Below are 27,482 nucleotides of genomic sequence, written 5' to 3'. Positions count from 1 at the left end.
CACATATGAACTAGCTAGGGAATTAATATATATATATATATATATTGGTTTTAGTAGGAGTCTGATCTGTTAGGTTTTGGAGGCAATACCCCGCTTTCCGGTCCCTCTCGTATTAGGAGAAGGTCCTTCTCAATGCTCTAATCTCAAGGGGTGGGCATGGTATGGTAAATACTGAATACTATATTCACACAATTCATATATATGCAACTATATAATACTAGCCAATATATAAAATATTATTTAAATGTTGAAATTTTGACTACTCTATCTTGATTTAAATATTATGTTTGGACGATTATTCATTAAGAGAATTATTAGTACTTTATTTTGAACATTTTTACATGTGTAAGGTATTAGTATAATATAATTGAGACGTAGACTTGCCTTTTATTTATGGGAAAAGGGAACGATATGCCCCTCAATTTTGTCATTTAAAATTGATATACCCCTCGCTCCGAAAGTGGCTCATATATATCACTATTGTTACACAAATGACTCACATATACCCTTTTCCTCTAACGGGGTGGAAAAAAATAATTTTAAATTTTTTAATTAAATTTTTCATTTTAAAAAAATAATCCATGTAGGGATATATTTTATCCTTCTCACACGTTTTTTTTTTACCTTTTTAATTCAACAACTAATTTGAATTTATTATTTTGATGGTCAAATTTATTTTTTCACTTATTTTCTTATAATCTTTACTATTGATATCATAATCCTTTTACATATATAAATACTAAATTAATTACAATAGCAAAAAAAAAGTAGTTTTAATTTTTTTTTTCTCTTTTTTTTTAATTCACAGTTCTTTCTTTTTATTTCTCTCATTTTACACTAAAGAATGAAAGAAAATTAAAATAAGAATAGGAAATTGAATGAAATTCAAATAATAATAATAATCAAAGAAGTTGAAATATAATTTATGTGTGAAACGGATCAAATACATTCTTTTTTAAATATTAAAAGTCAAAAAAAATTAATTTAAAATTAATTTTATCACTTTTGTAACAGTAGGGGTATATGTGAGTCATTTTTGTAACGGTGAGGATATTTGTGTGCCAATTTTGTAACGAGAGGCATATCAGCTCTAAATGACAAAGTTGAGGGGTATATCAGGACTTTTTCCCTTTATTTATTTTAGGTGGCTTTGCCAGCATTTGATTTTAAAAAAAGAAGATATAATTGAGACGTTTCTTGAAAAGCCAAAATCATAATTCTTCATTATACGAATATATGTAAGTTGAATTTGATCAGACTTTGGTATCTAATTCACTGCACGGGAAAATACCGAAACTGAACTTTAAAATATTAAACCATACCAAATTAATTTGGCATAGTAATGGTATGGTATTTTTTAAAAACCAAAAATCAAAATTACCGAATTTTTCAATAGCATACCATACTGAAAGGTCCAAGTACTAACCGTATAAATCTTTTATGATGTATCTTATTTGAATATCACTATTTAATTTGTACTTCTATTTTTTTTTAATATTTTAGACATGCAACTAACTTCAAACAAAGATGTCAGAAGTTATATATGGCTGAAGCTTACACAAGAATACCTAATTTTTTAAGAGGTATTTATTTGTATATCACTATTTAATTTGTATTTATTTTTTTTAACTTTTAGACATGCAACTAATTTCAAACGCGGATGTCAAAAGTTATATATGGTAGAAGTTCACACAAAAAAAAGATATTTTATGAGGTACCTATTTAATTTGTACCTATTTTTTTAATTAGTTTTTTTTTGAACATTTTAGACATGCAACTAACTTCAGACAAAGACGTCAAAAGTTATATATGGCTGAAGTTCACGATGAATATCTTATTTTTTATGAGGTATCTTATTTGGATATCACTATTTAATTTGTACCTATTTTTTAATATATATTTTTTTGAACATATTAGACATGCAACTAACTTTAGGCAAAAATGTCAGAAGTTATATATGACTAAAGTTTAAGCAAAAATATGTTATTTTTTATGAAGTATCTTATTTGGATATCACTATTTAATTTGTACCTATGTTATTTAAATATTTTAGACATACACCTAACTTTAGACAAAGACGTTAAAAATTATATATAGGTGAAGTTCGCACAAAAATTCCTAAATAAGTGTTTGAACTTTAGACAAAAATGGCTAGAATCAATCACATATTTTGATTTTAAAAAATGTTGAATTTTAATCATATATACTTGAAGTACAAACAAATTGTGTGAACTTTAGCCATACCTATGTAAACTTTATCCATAAAAATATGGACGGCTCAACAAAGTTGGTGACCTAGAATCAAAAGTGTAGTTAAAGGCTTTAAATTTTTTATTTGAAGGCAATTTTCTTAACCTTTTGAGATGCAAAATTATTAGTGACTTCTTATTTGAACACCTCTATTTAATTTGTACACAGAATGATCTTAGGAAATTTTTATCTATTTTAATTTTGAAAACATTTTTTTCGAATATGCAACTACTACATAAATTATTAATATTATTTTGTAATTAAGCAATATATGAATTTAAAAATAATCAGGTCTTTTTATGTGATTGAATATATCTAATCAAAATATTATATTCTCTGCACTATTTTTTATTATCAATTTTAATTTAAAAATTAATCTAAATTATTAATATCTTAGTGACATTATGTTTTTAAAGATTCATGGTGAAGGCAATGTTCTTTTTGGAGAAATCACACGGATAAATAAACATATCTAGTTAATTAGCTAACAAACTAAAGTTTTCATTAATTACCACTTGCAACTTAATTTTAGCTATAATTACTGTGACTCTCTCGCCTCTCTTATACATATACAAATACAAATTGATATGATTTTACACAATTTATTCATTGATACAAATTGTATTTCGTTAATACTATTGTATTCATTGATACATATACATACTAATTATATATATATAAAAAAAAATATAAAAAAAAAAATATATATATATACACAAATATCTGACAGATATACAAATACAATTTACCTCTCTCGCCTCAACCTACTCTCTTTCCTCTATCACTTCCAAACCAAAGATTTGGGGAAATTAAAGTATTTTTTGGGAATTGAGGTAGCACAATCCAAGACAAGTATTTATATCTCATGAAGAAAATACGCTTTGGACATATTAGAGGAGACATGCATGTTAAATTGCAAACCAATTGACACTCCAATGGGTCCATTGCAAACATTGTGCATAACTAGATAACTCTATAAACATGGATATGGAGAATGTAGGTAATCCATCAACTCCATAAATAGTTAAGTTATCGGTGAGTATTGAATTCCCTCCCTTGGAAAAATAATTTTACCGCATATGAAATTTCAATTGACTCCAAAGTAATCACATTAATTCAACAAAATCACTTATAATAACTCAATAAATGATTCTAGATTGTTGATGTACCAGTTGGGATTCCATCTCTCAAGCATAGATTTCCGAAGAAGAACATAGTGGCAAATCTTTCGACTAAGGGGGAGAAACCAAGAAAACTTTTGATAATTTTATATATTTAGAAATTCCTTCTTTATTTAGTCAAGAACATATTAAGGCAGATAAATTAGGATCTGCTTTGATAGGACAATTAGGTACTTCATACCCAATTAATAGGCATATGTCCTTAAAATTGTGGTGCTAAGTTATGGCTTATAAATAAGAACATAGATGACGCGATAAGGGATAAAGGAAATTCAACAGTAGTTTTACTTTTTTTTATTATATATTGTCTTACTTGTTCTCATTAACATTAAGACATTTGAATCTGAATAGTAAGTTACTAGCCTATAGTGATGGTGCCTGACAATAGTGGGTTATGGTGATAATTTGTGTATGTTACTGATAGTTGTGGTGGATAATAGTGGTAGCTAAGGTGAATGATAGCGATGATTGACGATATATAGTGGTGACTAATGATGATGACTGTCACTAGTGATTGCAGGTTGTTGTAGTAATGATGGTTGATGGTGATGACTGTAAATAATGACTAGTGATGGTAGTGGTGGATGGTGGGTGGCGCCGGTGATAGTAGCTAACGGTGGGTGACATGAATAGTCATAAAAGAAATCTGAATTATTTAGAAAATATAGGTTGTTCTTAGTAGTTATTCTAATATTGGTCCAACTTCATGTGTTTTTCGTAAGAAGAAAACAAGATCCAATCAAAAATTAAGAAATAAAACTTCAATTAAATCAATAATTCTCATTTAAGAATAATGACATGACAGTTAGTCAAGCAAAATGAAAATCATGAGAAATCATGGTAGAAACGAGAATTCACACATAAGAGTATATATGATCGGGTGATCAACGAAACAAAATGAAAATCATGTTTGAATCCCAACTTTTTCTCTTAAGGGTACGGCCTGAAGTTGACGGTCAAGAAACACCAATCTCTTGATGAACAAAGTTAAAATACTACATGTGCTAGTAAAGAGTATCATATACCAAGTAAAATAATTGAGGTACCAACTAAACTAGCAGAACATCATCGGATATCAATTACAAAATTTAACAAATACAAACCTATATTGATGCAAACAAAAAAGAAGTAAATACAAAATAGAGAAACTTATTGGACTTCTAACAACAATTGATGTGTGACTTCTAAATTTGAAAGATCAAAACCAATTTCCATACAAGAAATTCCAGATCCAACAACCAATACTTGTTTATCTTCATGTTTTTCACCTGATTGATACTCACTTGAATGGATTTTTTCCCCTTTTAAATTTTCAAGCCCTCCCACTTTTGGAATATGACCTTCATTATTTTTACCGGTAGCCAAAACCAAGAAATCACAAGCATACAATTTCATTTCTCCACTAGCCATATTTCTTGATTTGACATTCCATTTCATCTCTTTATTGTTGAAAAAGGCTAATTCAGCAAATCACAATCATATAGTTCCATTTCTCCACTAGTCACATTTCTTGATTTGACATTCCTTTCTTCTCTTCATTGTTGAAAAAGGCTAATTCAACACAAATTTGAAATTTTGGTTTGATGCTAAAAATCTCAACATGCTCATCTAAGTATTGAATAAATTTCATTTTTTGGCAAATATTTTGGTGATGAAGTTGCATGTGGCATAAACTTAACTTCAACTTCTTCCTTTGCCAAATACAACTATACTTAATGAACCAGATCCAACCACATTAACTTCAACTGCTTTCTTTGCCAAATTAACCATTGTAATTTCCAGATCCAACCATCAATACTTTAGTAGCACATATGATGATAAGCAAGCTTTTTGAAACATACCTGAATTGCAAGAGAGGTTTCACCGAAAGTCTTAAGAGGATTTTAGTGATGAGCTCTGATCGCAGAGCAATGAATCTATAATTTGAATCTCGAATTAAAGAAGAATTAGAAGAAAATAGAGCATTGTTTGTATGTTTCCTCCACTTTTTGCGTCGATGGGAGGGTTCTGCTTCCATGTGTTGCAGGAAAACTAAGCTCTTTGAGATGATTTAGGTTTTCGATGTTCTATTAAGTAATGTCTCCAAAAGACATTTTATATAATTATTTTCTAAAAAGTGATCCTCTTTTTGTGTAATGGGTACAAAATATAGTACCTTAAGTATCACTTGGACAACTTTTGTCTTTTAAATTCACAAAAAATGAGCAATTAAAACACCTCTACTATAGTGCAATTAAGATGTAGCGTCAATATCACGCTAAAAAAATCTCATAAATTTATATTCCAAAAGACCAGTCAAAGAAATTTATTGTTGGATTAGGAGGATTCACATTAACCGAGGTTTCATTGTATTAATTGAAACCAATTTCTTGATCAAATCCTGAAAAGGCATACTGAGAGGAAAGTACAACGCAAAATACAGCTAAGGCCTCTGATTATTATTTTTTTGAAAATGTTTATCATGAATCAGTTAAAAAAATCAGCAAAACCTATTTGAAATCTTGTCTTTTCTTTAAAATTGACTAGAACGATCCAACTTGTGCATCGCTTTACCCTAACAACTGAAAGAGCAAATTGTTTAAATAAAACAATGAAATTAGTCCAAGAATGAAACTATCAAATATGCTGAAATGCACAAAAAAAGATGTTAACTTATCATGGACAGGAACTCACCATTATTTACTGGACTAGTTTCTGGACACGTGTGTCTCATGTTATTTTTTATAGATCTGTTAGAACTATTAGAATTATATGAAAGCATGCATGTAATAAGTAATAAAATATAACAATTACAAATTAATCTTTAAAAAATATGACAAGAAATAACAAATGAGGGGTGTATATTAATGTTTAATATTAACTATTTTTAAGTAACCAACTATAAATTTTGAACTTTGCGTAGTAGTTAGCAAACTTTTAATAAAGTCACGAATGTCTAATTTGAGCTCACTAAAAATATAAACTTACGACAATAAGAAATTAATTAAAAAATTAAACAAAAAAAGTCTAATAAAGAGAGAACACAAAAATTATACAATAAAAAGGAAAAATACAACATAAACACCATAAGACTTTAATCATAATAATCAAGTCAATAAATACTCACAAGAAGAATGAATCAAGAAAACTAATAGTTGCTCCCTTTTCTGTCACTAGGGAGACTTGAATGGCGATGTAAAACCTTCCATGGCTTCTTGTTCATCTCCGCATCCCTTGATTGTGGGAGAGCCAAACCTTAATTCTAATCCTCAAGATTCTTATACAGCGCTACTGAATCCAAAACAACAAACCCAGATCTTGACTAAAACAATACTAAAACTTAGTGAGTATAATCAAGGGGAACCGACAGTTAAATTGACGATGGAGGAAATAAAGTGATATGCAGTGGAAGAAGGCTTACACCAAGCTCCTCTAACAAAATTCACATGAACAAATTGATATGCAAGAATTGAGAAAGCTATTGCCTACAAAACTAGGAAGTCCAGGTCATTGCCATAATAGATGGCTAGCGTAATCGACATATATTGGTTAGATTTGTTAGGTATGATGATTATGTTTTAGGTGCGGCTAAATCTGTCAACTACCTATTACACAATGGTATACAACACCAATTCAGTTTCTTTCCACATGTACAATTGGTTTCAATCCCAGCAGGGCCGGCTCTATGCTTTTAAAAATAAGGCCTTTGCCTTAGGCCCCCAAATTTCGGGGGGCCCAAATTTTTATCAAAAATAAATTATGTGTTAAAATTTTTATAGAAAAATTAATTATTTATGATAAAAAGTATAATTTTTTTTAAAAATAAATTATTTTATCCACTTTAACATCTTTTGTACTTTGTTAAAAATAAGAATTAACAGTGAAAAATGTTGAACAAAGTGAATTACAAATTCTTTTTTATTTCTTTTTAAATTTTAGTTTTAAGCATTACTCTAAGCATATTAAAATGAGATATACCAAGTCATCAACTTTTTGAGTCAAATTCTATGATTCTAAACTTCTAACTCTTATCTTTATTTAATATTTAGCAACTTATTACTTATATCATTATGTTAACAATGCATATAATAATTGTCTCACTTAAAGGATGTTTTTCAATGTTGTGTTGATAAAATCTTACCTAAAACTAGTAACTCAAAAAACAATATTAAGTACTAATAATTTTCATCTTAATAGTGTAATTTTTCTTTTTTGAATAAATACGAATATGAAGTGTATTTATATTTTAGGCCGCGAATTGAAATTTCGCTTTAGGCCTCCAATTACATTGAGCCGCCCCTGAATCCCAGAGAAGAAACCTCAAAAGCTTTTGTTTGGCTATATTTCTCGAATTTACCGCCCAGAGTTATTTGCAAAACATGTAGAGAATAGCAGAAGAAAAGTATAATCGGGGAGTCAACTAAAATCGGAAGATTTAACTAATATAGAGGAAGCTAGAAAGGAGAATGTGTATTTTGGATAAAAGAACTTAGTTATATAAGAAGGCTATTTTGTCTTAAGTTGTTCTTGGGTTGCTTTTTCTTTTTTTTAATACAAATGTACAAGATGATCCCTTATTTATACTTTTCTATGGGTGGTTCTAGATACAACAAGATCTAGACTACTCTATGATTTTCTATAAAATATCATCTCTAGGATATCTACAAGCACTACAACAAATATGATATTTAGCTACGAAATTACTAGCTACAACATGAAATTCGTCACTAATTGTTCATCTTTAATGACGAAAACCATATTACGTTGCTAAATATCTATGGCCAATACTTTAAGTGACGAAACATAAAATTTCGTAGCAAAATTTTGTCTACTAAAATTTCCCACCAAAAAATAAGTTGGAGCCATTTATTGAGTACTATTAGCTACAAATATAAAGCTATCAATGACACATTATTTTGTCACTAAATAATGTACCCAATTTATGAAAAATCATCTTTTGTCCTAAAATAATCTACATTTGGGCACGAAAAATTTTGCTCACTAAAACTATGATGATTCAATAGCGACGAATTACAATTTGTACTAAATTATTGTAAAATTTAACTACAAATTTTACATTTAATTGTGACTTTATTTTTTGTCACTAATAATTCAAATAATTAGCGATGATTATATTATTGTCTCTATTTAACATATAATTTTGCGACAAATAATTTTTGTCACATAGATACCAAATTTTATTATCATTTTATTATTTATCTATTTGAATATAATTGACATTTTTTAAAATTTATCTATATAGATGGAGTATAATTGACATACTATTTTTACTTGATTATGTCAAACAAATTAAATAATTTTATTAGTTAATGGAAACCCATTAAGTGACGGAAATCATAGTTGTGAGAATTTATATTTTAAAACTAAAATATTATAGTAAAAGTAAAAAAATAAAATTTAACTTTTAAGTATTTGACCTTCCCTCCACTTTCAATGCATTAAATTTCCTTCACTCATTCCCCATTTTCCATCCCACGTTACATGAAACTACCCACTCACTTTTTTCCTCCTTTTTAGAATTATTAATAAATTAAAATCTATCCACTTAAATCTAAAAAACCAACTAGAATACAAATACTACATTCCATTCCTATAGGTATTTTACTGCTCTCTCTCGTTTCTTTTCCTTCTTTTATCTAGTATCCCAAATTATGTCCATCTAGCATTTGTTAATGCTCTATAACTTTTTAAATATTTGTTTCAATTAGTATAAGGAACAATTATTTTACAAAATTGTTATTCAACTTTTACTTGGTGTTGATTGAATGTAGAGATTCTTGACACCATTTCAATAAGGAGATAAGTTTTTATTGATTGTGATACTTGAATGTTTAATAATTTTGAATAGAAGAAATTATTTTATATATTCTCATTTTATAATTTAGTTTACTAATTAATATTATTCTTAAAATTTAAAGTTTGAATTCATATTTTGTTTACATCATAATATCAAAAAGTATTTTTAGAATTAAAGTTTGAATACTAAAATTCTTTATTTTCTTTTACACAGGTACATGAATGATGAAGATGTAAAAAAGTGATTTAATGAGTGAAAATGTAAGATAATGGAGCACTGGTATACAAGGAAACTACATAGTTTTATATTTTTAAATTTGTTATTGTTTTCGTACCTCAATTAGATTTATCTATTTTTGTTTGAGTAATTTCACTTTATTTACTTAATGAGTTTGTATGCAAGTGTTATCTACAAATTATTATAATATACGGTGTTTTTATTTATGTTTTTTTGGTATTTTATTTTTTTATGATGTTTTTATTTACATAGATTGCGTACTTTAACAATTGAAATTGACATGTATTAACAATAAATAGTTTAAGTACATATTTATTTACATAGCATTAAATGTTATAAGAATTATATTAGGTCACAAAAATATCTTCTTTGGATAAAAAATAAGTAACCCTATTGCTACTTTTTTATTAACACGAAGTGATTATATTTAGTGACAAAAATAATTACAATAATAATTATATTTTTAACTACAAATTATATCATCATATTGACTTGACATAAGTCATAAGAAAGTATTTATTAGAAATTCATTTATTATATATTAATTTTATTAATTATGCATTGAAAATTGAATTTGACTATAAGTATTGTATATAGTTACTTAATCATAAAGTCAATATTAGGAAAAATAAATAAATTTCTCCTAATTTGCTAAATTAAAAATATAATTTTTTATAAGAACCAAATTAAAAATATATAATATTTATTTAATTTTAATTAATATAAATTATCATTCTTTTAAATGACCTAATTATATTAAATTTAAGGAATACTAAATTTAACCAGTGATAATAATCTAAGTTTTCAAATAGAAGGTATAATGAAGAAATTTTTACTTTTCACGTGATTCAAATGAGAAATTATATGAAAGACATTAGAATAACTATCATCATTAGACTAAAAAAAGAAGAAGAAAGAGTTGAGCATAATGTATAATTTAATTGAAAAGAGGGGTTTTTTTTTTAAATTATTGATACAGTCCACATGACAAAACAAAAATAATTATTTTTTTCAAGCAAGCTGATATTACAAAATATTTTAAAGACTATAATATATTTAATGACGAAGATCTAACATGTTGAAACTGTTAATTATATTTCAAATTTTTTGATTAACTATTAGTATTTCATATAATTACTTGAAAATAATTAATTTTCTTAATTTACACAATAAGCAAGTGAAAAAAAAAAGATTTTTAATATAAGAGCTAATAACATGTATTACTTTATTTATTAATTTATTCGTTTTCACTTGTCATATTTGAATTAAGCGCACCAATTAAATAAACAATAATTGATATGACTATTTACCACACTATTTTTTATTAATTGATCTTTAATAGTATTAGATCTTGAAAAATATTATCTGCCAAAAATATTTTTTCAACCACGAAATTGTTATCTTTTAGTGACGGAATCTTATTCTTTTTACTACAAATTATGCATAATGTTAAAGACGGTCAAGATCGTCACTAATTAAATTAAAATAAATTTTGTCATTATTAGACACACTTTTAGTGACGATATGACATTTTTAGCTACAAAATATTCACATTTTTATGACAAATAAGTTTGTTGCAAATACTATGCATTTGGGGACAAATATTCTTTTTGTAGTTAATATAAGACTTTTAGTGACGACACGCTAAATTGTCTTTATATACTATTAGAGACGAGCGTTTAGAGACGACATATTGACGAAATATTTTTTGTCATAAATTTATTTTTGTGACGAAATATAATTTTTAAGTGATAAAATAATTCGTCCTTAATAATGAAATTTCTTGTAGTGAAGAAAGTTTTAGTAACTTTATCTTCTACTCTAGAATATCTAGATATTTCTATAAGATCTAAGTCCACACTTAATTCTCTTTCAAGATCAAAATCCCTATCGTCTACATTTGAGAATGTTTGAAAGTACTTGCTTTGTCCATGATCAAAGTACTAGAAATGACAAACTCCAACCAAAATCAGTTAAGTGTCTATTTCTAGGATACTCTCGTCATCAAAAAGGTTACAAGTGGTATGATCCAAAAACAAATAAATATTTTATCACTGTAACATTTTTTAAAACATCTCCATATTTTACACCAAGCACTACCAGCAGAAATTTAATTCCTCAAATTTTGCCAGTACCTATACTTTCTTTAACACAAGTCAATTTTGTGTGAAGCCATATACACAAAGGATTGATAACTTGAAAATGTCGGAAAGCTATCAACCTCCTAAGCTTTAACAATTTGATGGCAAAGGAAATCCCAAACAACATATAACACACTTTATTGATACTTGCAATGATGCTGGAACGTATGGGGATTATCTTGTTAAAGAGTTCGTTCGGTCTCTCAGAGAAAATGTCTTTGATTGGTACACAGATCTCGAACCCAATTCTATAGAATGTTGGGAGCAGTTAGAGAAAGAGTTCCTCAATCATTTCTATAGCACAAGACATATCGTTAGCATGATTGAACTTACAAAGGCTCGTCAAGGTGAAGATGAGCTAGTTGTTGACTTTATCAATCGCTGGAGAAGTTTGAGCCTCAACAACAAAGATCGCCTTAGTGAAACTTCTAGCATTGAAATGTGCATCCAAGGCATGAATTGGGGTCTTCACTACATCTTGCAAGGATTAAAGCTCAATACATTCGAAGAGTTGGCAACTTGTGCACATGACATGGAATTAAGCATGCCTTTAAGAGAAGATTAACGATCTCATGTCTATAAACCTCATGAATATAAAGATATAGAAGAACTACAAAGTGGGGGCAAGTCTGCATCTGAAGATGACTTTGAAGAGTCAATATATATCTAGACGCTCCTTAACGCATGAGCCTAAACTGCAAGTTATAGGGCTCCTCATCGCATGAGCCTAAACTGCAAGTTATAGGGCTCCTCATCGCATGAGCTTAAACTGCAAGTTATAATGCTCCTAGGTACACGAGCCTAAACTGTATATCACAGAGCTCTTCAAATTTGAGTTATATCTTCAATCTGAAATGCTTCTTGAAACACGAGCTTAAACTATGTGTCACTTAAATCTTCAAAGTTTGAGTTAAATCTTCAAGTTGAAATGCTCATTAAAACACGAGCTTAAACAGTGTCATAAAACTCTTCAAATTTGAGTTAAATCTTCAAGCTGAAATGCTCCTTGAAACACAAGCTTAAACTGTATATCGCAAAGTTCTTCAAATTTGAGTTAAATCTTCAAGTTGAAATGCTCTTTGAGACACGAGCCTAAACTGTATATCATAAAGCTCATTAAATTTGAGTTAAATCTTCAAGTTAAAATGTTTCTTGAACACGAGCCTAAACTATATATCATAAAGCTCTTTAAATTTGAGTTAAATCTTCAACCTAAATTGCTCCTTAAGGTATGAGTCTAAACTACTTGTCACTCTTGGCTCGTAAGGGTATAAATTGCGTACGACACATAAAAAAACACTCTCCTAGAACTACGTTGTGACTTGATACTCTTTACTGGGGTACGTAGGCGCTTAGAATCATATTCTAAGTTCAGTTGCATGAGTGTAAAAAAACCACATGTTCCCCCTTGATCTGTCACATGAAAGTTAAAGCTATGAGTAATCTTTCATAAAACTTCAGACTTGCACAAAATGGTGGTGACTCAATGGGGGTAAACCCCTATGAATAAAAGTTGTTTCAAAATGAAGTCTTCTAAAATCTCCAAGTATACAAGTTGAAGTCTTCAAATTCTCCAAGTATACAAGTTGAAGTATTAAAATCTTCCAATTCTTCAAGTTAAAGTCTTCAAATTTGTCAAGTCTGCAAGTTGAAGTCTTCAAATTCTTCAAGTTTGCAAGTTCAAGTCTTCAAATTCTTCAAGCCTAGTCTTTGAAAGATAAAATGTCTCGACAAGACTTGAAGAATGGGGCATTTGAAGTCATTTAAAATTTATTAAATATAAATTTATAAAATGATTCGGATTATATTAAATTTATGAATATATTAGTTCAAATAAATATTATGGATTAATATAATTGAGTTAATTATTTAAATCTAATAAATATAGATTTAATTAAAGCCATCTCCATAAAGCCCATATGTCATGTCACTTAAATCTGATTGGCCGAAGGGAGTCCTATTCCAATCACAACTCTTATATTTTAAAACTATAAATAGGGGTCCTCATAATTCAGAAAAGAGAACGAAGAATTCTAAACAAAAAGCTAGAGAAAGCTCGTGGATCAAAAGCCACAAATTTCTCTACAAGCTACAACTTTAAGAATTCAAGAACTCAAGAGTTCAAGAATTCAAGAACTCGAGAGTCCAAGAATTCAAGTGTTCAAGCTTAAGAATTGAAGATTTGAAGAAGTCAAGATCAAGATATAGTTCAAGTTTAAGAATGATCAAGATCAAGACCGTCGGATTCAAGATCAAGTTCGAAGCCCTTGGATTCAACTAGAAGTCAAGATCAAGATAAAGTTCAAGTTCAAGAACGATCAAGATCAAGACCGCCGGATTCAAGATCAAGCTCGAAGCCCTTGGATTCAACTAGAAGTCAAGATCAAGATAAAGTTCAAGTTCAAGAACGATCAAGATCAAGACCGCCGGATTCAAGATCAAGCTCGAAGCCCTTGGATTCAACTAGAAGTCAAGATCAAGATAAAGCTCAAGTTCAAAAACGATCAAGATCAAGACCGCCGGATTCAAGATCAAGCTCGAAGCCCTTGGATTCAACTAGAAGTTAAGATCAAGATAAAGTTCAAGTTCAAGAACCATCAAGATCAAGACCGCTGGATTCAAGATCAAGCTCGAAGCCCTTGGATTCAACTAGAAGTCAAGATCAAGATAAAGTTCAAGTTCAAGAACGATCTAGATCAAGACCATCAGATTCAAGATCAAGCTCGAAGACCTTGAAATCAACTAGAAGTCAAGATCAAGATAAAGTTCAAGTTCAAGAACGATCAAGATCAAGATCACCAGATTCAAGATCAAGATCGAAGACCTTGAAATCAACTAGAAGTCAAGATCAAGATAAAGATCAAGTTCGAGGTCAAGATCAAGATCAAGATAAAGTTCAAGTTCAAGATCAAGATTAAGTTCAAGTTAAAGTCAAATTCAAGATCAAGCTCAAGAGCCCTTGAATTTATATTTGAAAAGGTGAATTCAGAGGAATTATAGAGATTGTAACACTCGCACTTTAAATCAATAAAATGATTGTTGCGATAAATTTTCCATTCTTGATTATTATTTTCTCGACGCGAATTTTATTGTCTACAGATCTGACTGTTAATTAAGCAAAGTGAAAATCATGAGAAAATCATGTTAGAAGCGAGAATTCACACATAAGAGTATATATGATCGGGTGATAAACGAAACAAAATGAAAATCATGTTTGAATCCCAACGTTTTCTCTTAAGGGTGGCCTGAAGTTGACGGTTAAGAAACACCAATCTCTTGATGAACAAAGTTATAATACTACATGTGCTAGTAAAAAGTAACATATGCCAAGTAAAATAATTGAGGTACCAACTAAACTGGCGGAACATCATCGATATCAATTACAAAATTCATCAAATACAACCCTATATGGAAGCAAACAAAAAAGAAGTAAAGACAAAATACAGAAACTTATTGGACTTCTAACAACAATTGATGTGTGACTTCCATAATTTGAAAGATCAAAATCAATTTCCACACAAGAATTTCCAGATCCAACAATCAATACTTATTTATCTTCATGTTTTTCACCTGATTGATACTCACTTGAATGGATTTTTTCCCCTTTGAAATTTTCAAGCCCTCCCACTTTTGGAATATGACCTTCATTGGTTACACCGGTAGCCAAAATCAAGAAATCACAAGCATACAATTTCATTTCTCCACTAGCCACATTAACTTCAACTGCTTCCTTTGCCAAATTAACCATTGTAATTTTCCAGATCCAACAATCAATACTTCAGTAGCACATATGCTGATAAGCCAGCTTTTTGAAACATACCTGAATTGCAAGAGAGGTTTCACCGAAAGTCTTAAGAGGATTTTAGTGATGAGCTCTGATCGCAGAACGATGGATCTATAGTTTGAATCTCGAACTAAAGAAGAATTAGAAGAAAATGGAGCATTGTTTGTGTGTTTCCTCCGCTTTTTGCGTCGACGGGAGGGTTCTGATTCCATGTGTTGCAGGAAAACTAAGCTCTCTGAGAAGACTTAGGTTTTCGATGTTCTATTAAGTAATGTCTCTAAAAGATATTTTATATAATTATTTTCTAAAAAGTGGTCCTTTTCTTTGTGTAATGGGTACTCAATATAGTACCTTAAGTATCACTTGGACAACTTTTGTCCTTTAAATTCACAAAAAATGAGCAATTAAGACACCACTACTATAGTGCATTTAAGATGTTGCGTCAATATCACGCTAAAAAAGTCTCATAAATTTATATTCCAAAAGACCAGTCAAAGATATTTATTGTTGGGTTAGGAGGATTCACATTAACCGAGGTTTCATTGTATTAATTGAAACCAATTTCTTGATCAAATCCTGAAAAGCATACCGAGAGGAAAGTACAATGCAAAATACATCTAAGGCCTCTGATTATTATTTTTTTTGAAAATGTTTATCATGAATCAGTTAAAAAAAATCAGCAAAACTTATCTGAAATCTTGTCTTTTCTTTAAAATTGACTGGAACGATCGAACTTGTGCATCACTTTACCCCAACAACTGAAAGAGCAGACTGTGTATATAAAACAATGAAACTAGTCCAAAAATGAATCTGTCAAATATGTTGAAATGCACAAAAAAAGATGTTAACTTATCACGGACAGGAACTCACCATTATTTATTGGATTAGTTTCTGGACACGTGTATCTCATGTTATTTTTTATAGATCTGTTAGAACTATTAGAATTCTATGAAAGCATGCATGTAATGAGTAATAAAATATAGCAATTAAAAATTAATCTTTAAAAAATATGACAAGAAATAACAAATGAGGGGCATATATTAATGTTTACTATTAACTAATTTTAAGTAACCAACTACAAATTTTGAACTTTGCGTAGTAGTTAGCAAACTTCTAATAAAGTCATGATTGTCTAATTTGAGCTCAATAAATATATAGACTTACGACAATAAAAAATTAAACAAAAAAAGTCTAATAGAGAGAACACAAAAAAATATACAATAAAAAGGAAAAATACAACATAAACACCATAAGACTTTAATCATAATAATATAGTCGAAAAATAATATACAAATCAAAACATAATTTTTCTAGTTCTTGTCGACACCTTCTTCCATCACCAATATAAATTGAAGGGTCGTCTTCATCGAGTCAAACTAAAATATGACTTAAATTAAATAATACAATAATTAACTATTTTAACTATAGAATGAAAATAATAATCTTAGGTGGCGGTTGAAACAAAAAAGATGAATTTATATATATTACTCCCTTCGTCCATAATTATTTGGCAGGTATACTAAAAATAGATGTCCAAGATTAATTGTCAATTTAAATAATCAAAAAACAATTAATTACCTTTTTCCAATTATGTCCTTAATGATAGTGTAGTTCAATTGAAAAGTTATGTAGACTTTTGATATTCTTGGTATAATAGGGTTATATTAGTCAAATTACACCTTCTATTAAATTTTCCTTGAGGGGTGTGCATGACCTTACCCTGACAAACAATTGTGGACGGAGGGAGTAAAATTAAGGAATATCAAAAGACGTAGGTTATGAATATAAAATATGTGAGAGTTATGAATATTAAATATATCAATTGAATGAGTAAGAGATATGAAGATTAATATTTAAAGCAAATAAAAGAGAAAAATACTATACTTAAATACTAAATGAATTGACCAGATTTAATTGTTACAGATTGGCTTGTGTGTTCAAATGTCAGAGAAGACCTCGTAGACTCAACGAAATAATACCCATATGAGAAAAAAAATATAATGGATTGCTATGATTATTTGTATGCTCATATTTCATCAGTCAAATTATTCAATAAAGGAGTAGAAAAGCCACCAAAGTGATCGTTAGTGTTTCCTATGCGTCGATTATAATTTCCATTAAATGGTTGAATGATTTGAATTTTTTTCTTATCCCAAGCATAATACAATTTTTGTATTACAAATGATAAATTTTAAATTATATATATATATATATATATATATATATACACTTGGACTTTCTCAGTGGTATAAAATTTCCCATTCCTTATTTCATAGGAAATTAGAAATTTGTAACTTTAAAAGTGCATCCTTTTTACTTTAAATATTTCTTGGAGTGTTTAATCAAAACATATCAAATTTCAAGTTTAACCAAGTTTATTATTAATACTTAAGTTTCATATCTTTTATAATTTTAAATCATTTAAGAGTTTTCAATCTTTTGAAAAAATAATTGACATCGCTGAAGTTATTCTCCTTATTTTGTAAAGAAAAGAAAGTTTGATTTTTAATAAGTTGAGCTTTTTATGTACATGTTTATCTCTATATAATCCTTTCATATATTCTCAAATATATAAGCTTATATGCTTAAAAAAATACAAATGTATTTATTTATAAGTTTTTAATGAAAACATAATTTATGGTTTCATCCTATAAAGGTTAAATTATACATTTATTTACATAAAATTAATTAATGCTAAAACATGTTAAAACTATGAAAATTATATATTCAATAAATATAGAAATATTATAGAGGCAGAATGATAAATAAACCAATAAAAAGCATTGTCTTATCATTTTTATGATATACCAGTTTGTTTCATTTGCATTATTATTGAGTTCCCTTTAAGTTCAAGTGGAGTATTCCTTAATATTTGAATTTATTTTTTAGACAGTATACAAGGAGAAAAGAAATAATGAAAAAGTGAACATAGAAATAATGAGGAAAGGTTAAGATGAGTTAAAAATACAATATATACACACGGTATGTGTTAAGTAAATTGAAAGAGAGAAATGAAAATAAATACAAAAGAAAAGAAAAAGATTTTTAAAATATAATTAAATTTAGTTTTTAAAAGGATAAAAATATCTAATTTAGACTTTCTATTGATATTTTCATTTTTCAACTTTTGACTTAACAATTTCCAATAATATTATGATATAATTAGTATTTAATGTTTAATATTTAATTAACTTATTTTTTAAAATAATATTTTGATTTAATATAGGAATAAAATGGTAATTCAACGTTGCTCTTTGGATCTTCCCACTTATAATAACATATGATGATTATATATATCTTAATTTCTCTTTAACAATTTTTAGCTTGTTTTTTTCTTGGATGGTGCTTATTATTAGATGTGTTGGTGTTAGAAGTTTCAAGTATTTGTTATTTGAAGTTCAAGTATAAAGGTTGGAATTTCAATCTTAAAACATGGGATGGAGAAATAGGGTGTTGATATGAAATTTAGATCTATCCTTCTGCTGTGATTCAATTCTGATTGAGTGATTAGGATTCAGTTTGTATTTCTACAAGGGGATCTGATGGAAGAAGTGTACATGCAATTACCTCAGGGATTTCAGTCAGATGAGAAAAGGGAAGGTCGAGGTTTGGTATGCAAATTGCTTAAGTCACTTTATGGACTTAAGCAAGCCTCAAGACAATGGAATGTTAAATTGACGAATGCCTTGATTGGAGCAGGTTTCCAACAAAGTCACCTTGATTATTCTCTCATGACCAAGAAAGTTGGAGATGACATTGTAGTTATCCTTATATATGTGGATGACCTGCTTGTGACAGGGAGTAGTTGTCAACTAATAGAAGAGGCAAAACAGGTTCTAAAGGATCATTTTAAAATAAAAGACCTGGGAGATCTTAGATTCTTCCTAGGCATTGAATTTGCTAGAAGTTCAGAAGGAATATTGATGCACCAAAGGAAATATGCTTTAGAGTTGATTTCAGATTTGGGGTTAGGGAGTTCTAAGCCTATGACTACACCTGCAGAATTAAATTTGAAACTCACTACACCTGAGTTTGATGATTTAGTTAGAGATGAATCTGATTCACTTTTGTTGGATCCTGGTGAATATCAGAGATTAGTTGGAAGATTACTATATCTTACTCTCACCAGGCCAGACATATCTTATGCTGTCCAGAGCCTCAGCCAATTCATGCAGGCTCCTAAAGTTTCTCACATGAATGCAGCCATTAGAGTAGTGAAATATGTTAAACAGTCACCAGGACTTGGGATATTATTGACAGCACAGTCCACAGGCTCTCTACAGGCATATTGTGATGCGGACTGGGGATCTTGTGTTAACTCCAGAAGATCAATTACTGGTTACCTAGTCAAGTATGGAAACTCACCAATTTCATGGAAATCTAAGAAGCAGTCTACTATTTCCAGAAGTTCAGCTGAAGCGGAGTATAGGAGTCTGGCCTCCACTGTTGCAGAACTCACCTGGATCATTGGTCTGTTCAAAACACTGGATATACCCTTGGTTTTACCCATTCCATTGCATTGTGATAGCAAAGCAGCCACTCAGATAGCCACTAATCCAGTGTTCCATGAAAGAACAAAACTTATTGACATTGACTGTCATTTCATTAGAGAAAAGGTGTTGAAAGGTCTAGTGAGCTTACACTACTTATGTACCTCTGAACAGCCTGCTGATATTCTAACTAAGGGTCTGAGCAGACATCAACATTTTCATCTTATATCCAAGCTAGGAATGACGAACAGCTTCATATCACCTAGCTTGAAGAGGGCTATTAGAGATTATAACACAGAGATTGCAAGCGAGTGACTGAAGATAGTTATTAGTTTGTTATTAGTCAGTTAACTTGACGTGAAAGTTAGTTAGGCTGTTAAGAATATTCTAGAAGATGGCTTTGCTGTAAATAAGTCAATTAGTACATGTATATATATAAGATGATCCATCAGAAGTTAGATTAGAGAGTACAGTGTAAAACTATGTAAATCTTTGAGGTGTTGATATGAAATTTAGATCTATCCTTCTGCTGTGATTCAATTCTGATTGAGTGATTAGAATTCAGTTTGTAACATAGGGTATAGGGGGCCATGGCAGACCTTAGGCGGGCACTTCTCCTCAAGTGCAATTGGGGTCACCAACCTAAGCCATGGGCCTTTGTGATCGATCACACATTGACTCAACCTAGGTCATAGACATTCATGATCATACACTGACTCCGCCAAGGTAACTTATTTTTCGTTCATACAAACGCTTGTTTTAGAATAGGATCTTCCCTTCCATTGTTACACCAATAATTGATACATGTAAATCTCAATTTCACTAAACGTTGATGTCTTTATTCAATATGTTGTACATTACTATGTCACATTCCTACCTCAAAACAAAAGCAGACATTGGATATTATAAGCAGGCTCATTTGGCATCCTTAGACAAGAAATTGTTGTTATTGTTGGCCCGAGCATTGCATAAGTCATCTACAGCATCCCCTCGTTCAAACACCGCCGCAGCCCCCATTCCAGAACCTGCAATATAACAAGACAACCATACAAGTTCAAGACTATAGTCTATATATATAAATCTAAACGTACGTCATATAATTTTTTAAGAAAAAGAAACACACCTATGCACATGGAAATCACACCAAAACGACAGTCTTTGCCACGGCGTTTCATCTCATGAAGCAGAGTGGCCACACAACGCGCACCTGAAAGGAAGGAAGGATGTCTGTAAGGGAAGATTTGATTTGAAAGAAAAAATGACTTCTTGTTTTGTAAAATATCAAATATCTCATTTTGCGAAAACGATTCCTTATATCAAATAATTACCTGTAGCACCCAGAGGATGCCCAAGAGCCAATGCCCCTCCATTCACATTAACATTTTCAGGGTCAAGATTGAGTTTCTTTTGGCAATAGACATATTGGGATGCAAATGCCTGCCAAGGTAACATATAATTGTTGAGACAAAAAAATTGCGGTTTGATCTTGGAGGTGTTTTCATCAATTCAATATATTACCTCGTTTATTTCAAAAAGATCAATATTGTTAACCTCAAGACCAGCAGACTTAACAGCAGCCGGGATTGCAACGGCTGGACCAATTCCCATAACAGCAGGATCCACACCAACAGCAGCAAAGCTCCTGCATTTCGGATATAGATATAATTACAACTGGAAACTTTTGAATATTAAGGACCATTTAGATAATATGGTTCTTCTCCAGCACAAATTGGGGAATTTCATGGGCTAAAGCCTAATTTGCCAATTCTAGTCTTGAGGAAATGCTTTTCCACTCTACATTCCACTTATACATTATGTCTAGTTCACGAAAAACTCCTGGTGTGTTTGGCATGGAGAAAATGTTTTCTTATCTTCCGTGTTTGGTTGGACAAAATTTTTGGAAAATATTTTCTTTGGAAAGAAGTTCCTTTAAAATGAGGAAAGTGACTTCCTTAATGGAAGTAGGGAAAACAAGTTTTATAAATGACATTCTATTGTTTATTGTATCCTCCTCACCCACCCAACGCCACCAACCCCTACCCCTTAACCATCCCACCCCCAAGCCTCCCCACACCCTCCCACCCCTATAGTATTTTGCTAGATTACATATAAATGCTCTTAAGATAACATTTTTTCCTTATCAAACACTAGAAAATAAGTAAAAAACGGAAAGAACCATAGCATAAAGAAAACCCTTGAAGTTTACTAAAACTAACTATTATTCACAAAGACGATAGTAAATAATGCGCTCATAAATTCATTCAGAGAGCGAGGTGTTGAACCGGCGGCTTGCAGCTACTAAACCATTCACCACCGGTGCAAATGATTACTATAAACTATAGTCTGGCAACAATTCAAGGCAAACTTGTTTTTCACGAAAACATTTTCCATGGAAAATATTCTACTTCATACCAAGCTGATCCTCTAGAAACATAAAATGATAAAAACTACATGATAGAAGTACAAGGAGCTCCTCATCGACTCTACAATTCTCTGCCTTAGCAACTGCAACTGATGAGAAATCGAGCAAGCACCATTATAAAATACTCGTTCAGTTTGAAGTTTCCATTTCTCAAAGACCTCATGTACTAAAGTGAAGGACCAAGGCAAGATTAAACATGAGACACAAACAACACGCCGAACCAAAATTCAGGGCGGAAAACTCGTAACCTGGCTCATCGTATTCTGAATCAAACTAACATTTTTTAGGGTATAGAGTCTAGCTTTCATGTACAATCTCTATTCATATGCAAAGAATATAGCTTACCTGAATACTCCAAGAATTGGAAGTCCCTTCTGCATAGCTATACTTCTCTTCATGAGAAGCACTGCAGCCGCACCATCACTGACCTGGCTAGAATTCCCTAGAAAGATCATATATTCAGCATTAAGTTCTGAATTCGAAGTAGAATAAATAGTTTAGCATAGTAAGAAACTAGTACCTGCAGTTGTTGCTCCGTCTCTTTTGAATGCAGGCTTCAGCTTTGCCAGGCCTGTCAAATTTGTGGTTGGCCGAATGCCATCATCAACAGAAATCACAACGGGCTTCTCATTTCCAGTTTGCGGGTCCACGATCTTTCATTGTAAAATGTTAGCCATAAAAGTTAGAAGTGTACAACCCTCATCTGAAAAAAAATCTCATTCAGCAGCAAATCTACCTTTGTCAAAACTGGGATAATCTCATCTTTGAACTTTCCAGACGCTGTTGCAGCAGCTGCTCGCTGGTGAGAAATGACCTATAGCAGAATATTGTTGGGATTAGAGCTCTAGCTGTACTTCCTAAAGCAACGGACATTTTAATCGAATTCAAAAATCTTACAGCAGCCTGGTCTTGTTCTAGCCGCGTCACTCCAAATCGCTGTGCAACATTCTCAGAAGTGATGCCCATAGGGAGAAGGCAGTCACGGGCTTGTGCAAAAGCATCTACCTATTAAAGAATATGTCAAGCTTTAAACATGCAACTACAAAAGAGGTATCAGGTACAACGATGCAAAAAATCTGAGTTTGAGCATACTTTCGGGTTAGCTTTTTGAACTAGTCCAATATTGTCAACTGTCATTAACTCTAGTCCAGCACCAATGCCTGCACAAAAGAAATAGTTATAACCCAAACGGATATCGCAATTGTAGCATGTAGTGTTTCTATATATGTCTATGAACTTGTATACCTATGTCGTAGAATCCTGCTTTTATTGCTGCAGCTACATCAGCAACAGCCTGGAGGCCAGAAGAACATTGCCTGTTCACAGTTCTTATAGGCACAGTATCTGGGAAAATGATCAGGTTAGACAATATATATTTTGAGTGAGTAGGATCATGTTAGAAACTGGAAAGAAACGGGCACTTCTTTCGAGATGATCATATGAATTTGCCTAGTTGGTTTGATTAACCAATTTTATTAATCACAATCACAGTTTGGCTATTGTACAAGAAATCGTTACTTTTCAAAAGAACTAGAAGCATTATTTTGAATTTATTATCAAACTAAGGTGCTTTGACAGTCAAAATCGAATAGGGTCATTCTTAGTTGCGACTTCATATAAAATGAAGGAATGAAACAAATTACCTGGAAAACCTGCATAAAATGCAGCCATCCTGCACTCCATTGCTCTAATTGAACCAGGTGCCAAAACCGTACCCACAACAATGTCTCCCACCTCATTTGGATTCACATTGGTTTTCTCAACTACTGCCTGCAGTACAAGATTTACTCTCATAAAAATTCTCAATTTAGCAAAAAAATAAGAGAACAAAGTACCTGTGATCTCTTTATAAGTACATTGTTCTTTCTTTCTTTTCTTAATAAAGCTAATGTCCGGCAAGCTTGGGAATACCTCAACTATTTCAACAAGTACCTAAACCTCCCAGTCTACCGACTAAGCCTTAGACAGAATATTGGAAGACATCATCTACTCCCTCTGTCTCAATTTAAATGATATAGTTCGAATCTCAAGAGTCAAACAAGAAAACTATTTTTCAATAATCTTAAAGATTGTATGTCTGAATGCACAGTCAAAATAAACAAGTTTGACTCTCGAAATCCAAACTGTCATATACATTGGGACGGAGGGAGTATCATTTTTTATATATAATTCTATTATTAATCAAACATTCAAGAGTGTAGAAGCTGATATATAGACACATAATATACCTTGAGAACTGGAGCAAGTAAATCATCTGATAGTGTATCCTTAAAACCTCCACGTTTGGCTTTGCAAATAGCAGTACGGTAAGCTCTGCAAAACATCAAATTAACAACCACATTAGTACAGAAAACCAAACAGTTATAAGAAATGTTTGATGATCTAATTAAGTGAGAGATAACTTACGCAACGATCACAACATCATCCCCAAAAGCAGATGTCCTCTGGCATGCAGAACTGTCACCAGCTAAACAAACTGAAGGCTGTTTGGAAGGTAAAAAAGAACACCAAAAATTGATCACATTGAAAAGAAACAAAACAATAGGAATAAATTGTCTTAAACATCATCTGAACAAATTTTAACTGAGCTGCCACAGTGTGGAGCTAAGGTCTGTGTCAACATAGGTTTGCTGACCTATTTGTCGAGTTGATTTGGTCACTCAACTAATAATAATTATTACTCCCCTTTAGTCCATATTAAGTGAATTTTTGGGTATGGCGAAAAATATTAAAGGGCATAAATATAATTAAAGGCTACTTTTCATGTTCAAACTATTCAACTAAAAATTATAAAGTACTCAATCTGTTCATTTTTAATTGGCATAATTTCCTTTTTGAGAGTCAAATAGATATGAACTTTGACTAACATTTAAGATGCATTTTTCATTATATGGAAAAAAATGTAATTTAATTATAGTACTTTTCATATAGTTTTTGAATATCTAAATTTTTATTTTAAAATATCAAATTACTGTAATATAATTTAGAGCCCATTTGGATTGACTTAAAAAATAGCTTTTAAATCAAAAATAAAAAGTCAAACTTAAATAACTTTAAAGTCAAAAAATAAAAAATAGGGGAGACCTATTTTTGGTTTTTAACTTATTTTAATTTATTTTTAACTTGTCAAACACTTTCTAACTTATTTTAAGTTAATTTTATACTTGTCAAACACTTCCAGAAATAAAAAAACGAACTTAAAAAAATAGGTTTGACCAACTTTTAAGTAAATCCAAACACCCTCTTAGTTTTGAAAGTTAGTCAAATTAACTCTCGAAAATCGCAATATAACAGCTAAAGAGGAACGAACGGAGTAGTTAAGAATCTCATTGAATGAAGGGTAAACAAGGAAAAATGTCCCAACAATTCTCTTAAACTTCAAACAATTCACTTATTTTAAACTATGAAAAAATTCCCAACAATTCAGTTGATATGAACTCGACAGAGTATTATCTCAAGTCTCACAAAGTCACATTTGATTCTAATTTTCATGTCTTTATGAGATAATAACTATTAATTGACTGAGCATCTGAGAAATCAATCCGTCATTTGTCGGATAAACACTCAACATCCAGGGATAAAAACTACAAATAACTCAAATTCAGAGAGATTCTTATGTATTCTACCTAATTTCAAGGTTGTTTTTTTTTTTCCTTTTGTTAGAAAAAAAAAAGAAGTTACAGAAATAAATTGGAAATAGAAGAGAGGAAAAAAAGACTTACAGTGATAGAAGAAGAACGAATGGGCTGAAGATGCTCCAATAGAACTCTCTGCCTTTCAATAGCTTTCTCCATTATTAATTCCTCTTTTTTGCTTTGAGACTAGAGAAATGAAAATGGATTGTTAAACCTACTGACTAGTCCCATCATATTTATAATACACACCAAATTATTAAATAATGTATTTTAAGAGGACCAAAAAAAGACCCAATGAAATTTAGTGGAATATGTTGGGCAGATACTCATATCTGATTACTATAATATTATTCCTATGTTTAAATATTAAATAATTAAAAGTATTTGTTGTTTTTTTAATATTCGAATGAATATAATTTTAACATCTAATAAGAAAGACATAATATATAAATATATTTTTTAACTTGACTTTAGCTAATATTTAAGTTTTTAAATTTTGTGTATGTACAAGTAGATATTTAAATTTGTATAAAATAGAATAAATAGACGCACACGTCCTACGAGACATTCTACACGTAAGATGGCACATGGGACACGTAGGACGAATGTTTACTCAAAGTTGAAGAATATAAATCCCGGCTAAAGTTAAATTAAATGACATATTTATGTATAATGCCAATAAAAAAAGTATAGAGATAATCTGGGAAGAATTTTTTTTATAATAATTAGTAGAATTTAACATTACAAATAATTTTTTTTAAAAGAGTAATAAATAGATCTGGACGATTTTCAGACTTTATACAAAATCTTATTCGATTTAATTAATATATTTAGAAGTATGTGAAAAAAAAATACTTAATATAATTGATATCTAAACAATTTAGATTTTCAATGCAAATAAATTAGAGAGTAGCCGCTTTCACATACTTATTTCAACGCTTTTCAAATGTATTTTTTTTCATGAAGAAATGCCAAGGAAAGTTTAAGGAAAAGATAGTACTTGTTTAGTAGTTACAAGTAAATTGCCCTAAAGAAAACATTAAACTTTTCCATTTGACCATGTTAGTCATATTTTTATGCATACCGTCCCCGTTTTCCACAAGGAGACTATTTCCATACAGTTTTTTTTTTTTTTTTTTTTGCTTTCTTTGTCACTCATTAGTTCTCCATTGTATTTCTTTTTATACATTGGTTGTTAAGCCCATGTGGTTGTTGAAATATCCTTTTATTGTTGACTCAAGGTTATAGAACCGACTCAATAAGATCGGGATATAAATTTAAATTTTAAATAAAGATCTTAACCTTTTGACAAGGAAAGATATCAATTTTATTTTTCTAGATTTTTTAAATGTGAAATTATTAATTATTATTTTATATAATTGATTTGTTCTAAATTAAATTCAATTATGTATGTTGATAAATCATCCATTTCAAATGTTCAAAACAGATCATTTTTCGTGTGAAATGACTGGAATTGGTTTGGTTACTTTTGGAATCTCAAGCACATCAATCTACGAAAAAAAATCTCTTTCAAGGTAATTTGAG

General features: G+C 30.3%; 1 protein-coding gene across 1 annotated transcript; it reads right to left on the bottom strand.

The window, feature by feature from the left end:
- Window positions 1-20,611: 20,611 nt before the first annotated feature.
- On the bottom strand, window positions 20,612-26,147 carry LOC125825517 (3-ketoacyl CoA thiolase 1, peroxisomal). Its single transcript, XM_049504842.1, has 14 exons — window positions 26,025-26,147; window positions 24,709-24,785; window positions 24,531-24,615; window positions 23,946-24,072; window positions 23,548-23,646; window positions 23,395-23,462; window positions 23,200-23,307; window positions 23,039-23,116; window positions 22,823-22,955; window positions 22,648-22,744; window positions 21,399-21,522; window positions 21,209-21,317; window positions 21,004-21,087; window positions 20,612-20,905 (listed from the first exon to the last, which is right to left on the bottom strand). The coding sequence occupies exons 1-14, from the start codon at window positions 26,094-26,096 to the stop codon at window positions 20,796-20,798; spliced, it is 1,371 nt and encodes a 456-aa protein (XP_049360799.1). The 5' UTR covers window positions 26,097-26,147; the 3' UTR covers window positions 20,612-20,795.
- Between the last annotated feature and the right edge of the window lie 1,335 nt (window positions 26,148-27,482).

Source organism: Solanum verrucosum, unplaced genomic scaffold, assembly GCF_900185275.1.
Source record: "Solanum verrucosum unplaced genomic scaffold, falcon-dt-bn FXZP01000101.1, whole genome shotgun sequence".
Classification (NCBI taxonomy): Eukaryota; Viridiplantae; Streptophyta; class Magnoliopsida; order Solanales; family Solanaceae; genus Solanum; species Solanum verrucosum.
The sequence above is the reverse complement of the archived record's forward strand: the minus strand, read 5'-3'. Positions and strand labels throughout refer to the sequence as shown.

Bases quoted from the DNA above. Each gene is read 5' to 3' on its own strand.
- LOC125825517 (XM_049504842.1), bottom strand. From the start codon at position 26,096: ATGGAGAAAGCTATTGAAAGGCAGAGAGTTCTATTGGAGCATCTTCAG. The intron at 23,647-23,945 runs GTAATTTGTTTC...TCATTTTCCCAG, and splicing joins ATTTTATGCAGGTTTTCCAG to ATACTGTGCCTATAAGAACT. The intron at 23,463-23,547 runs GTATACAAGTTC...TCTTTTGTGCAG, and splicing joins AGCAGGATTCTACGACATAG to GCATTGGTGCTGGACTAGAG.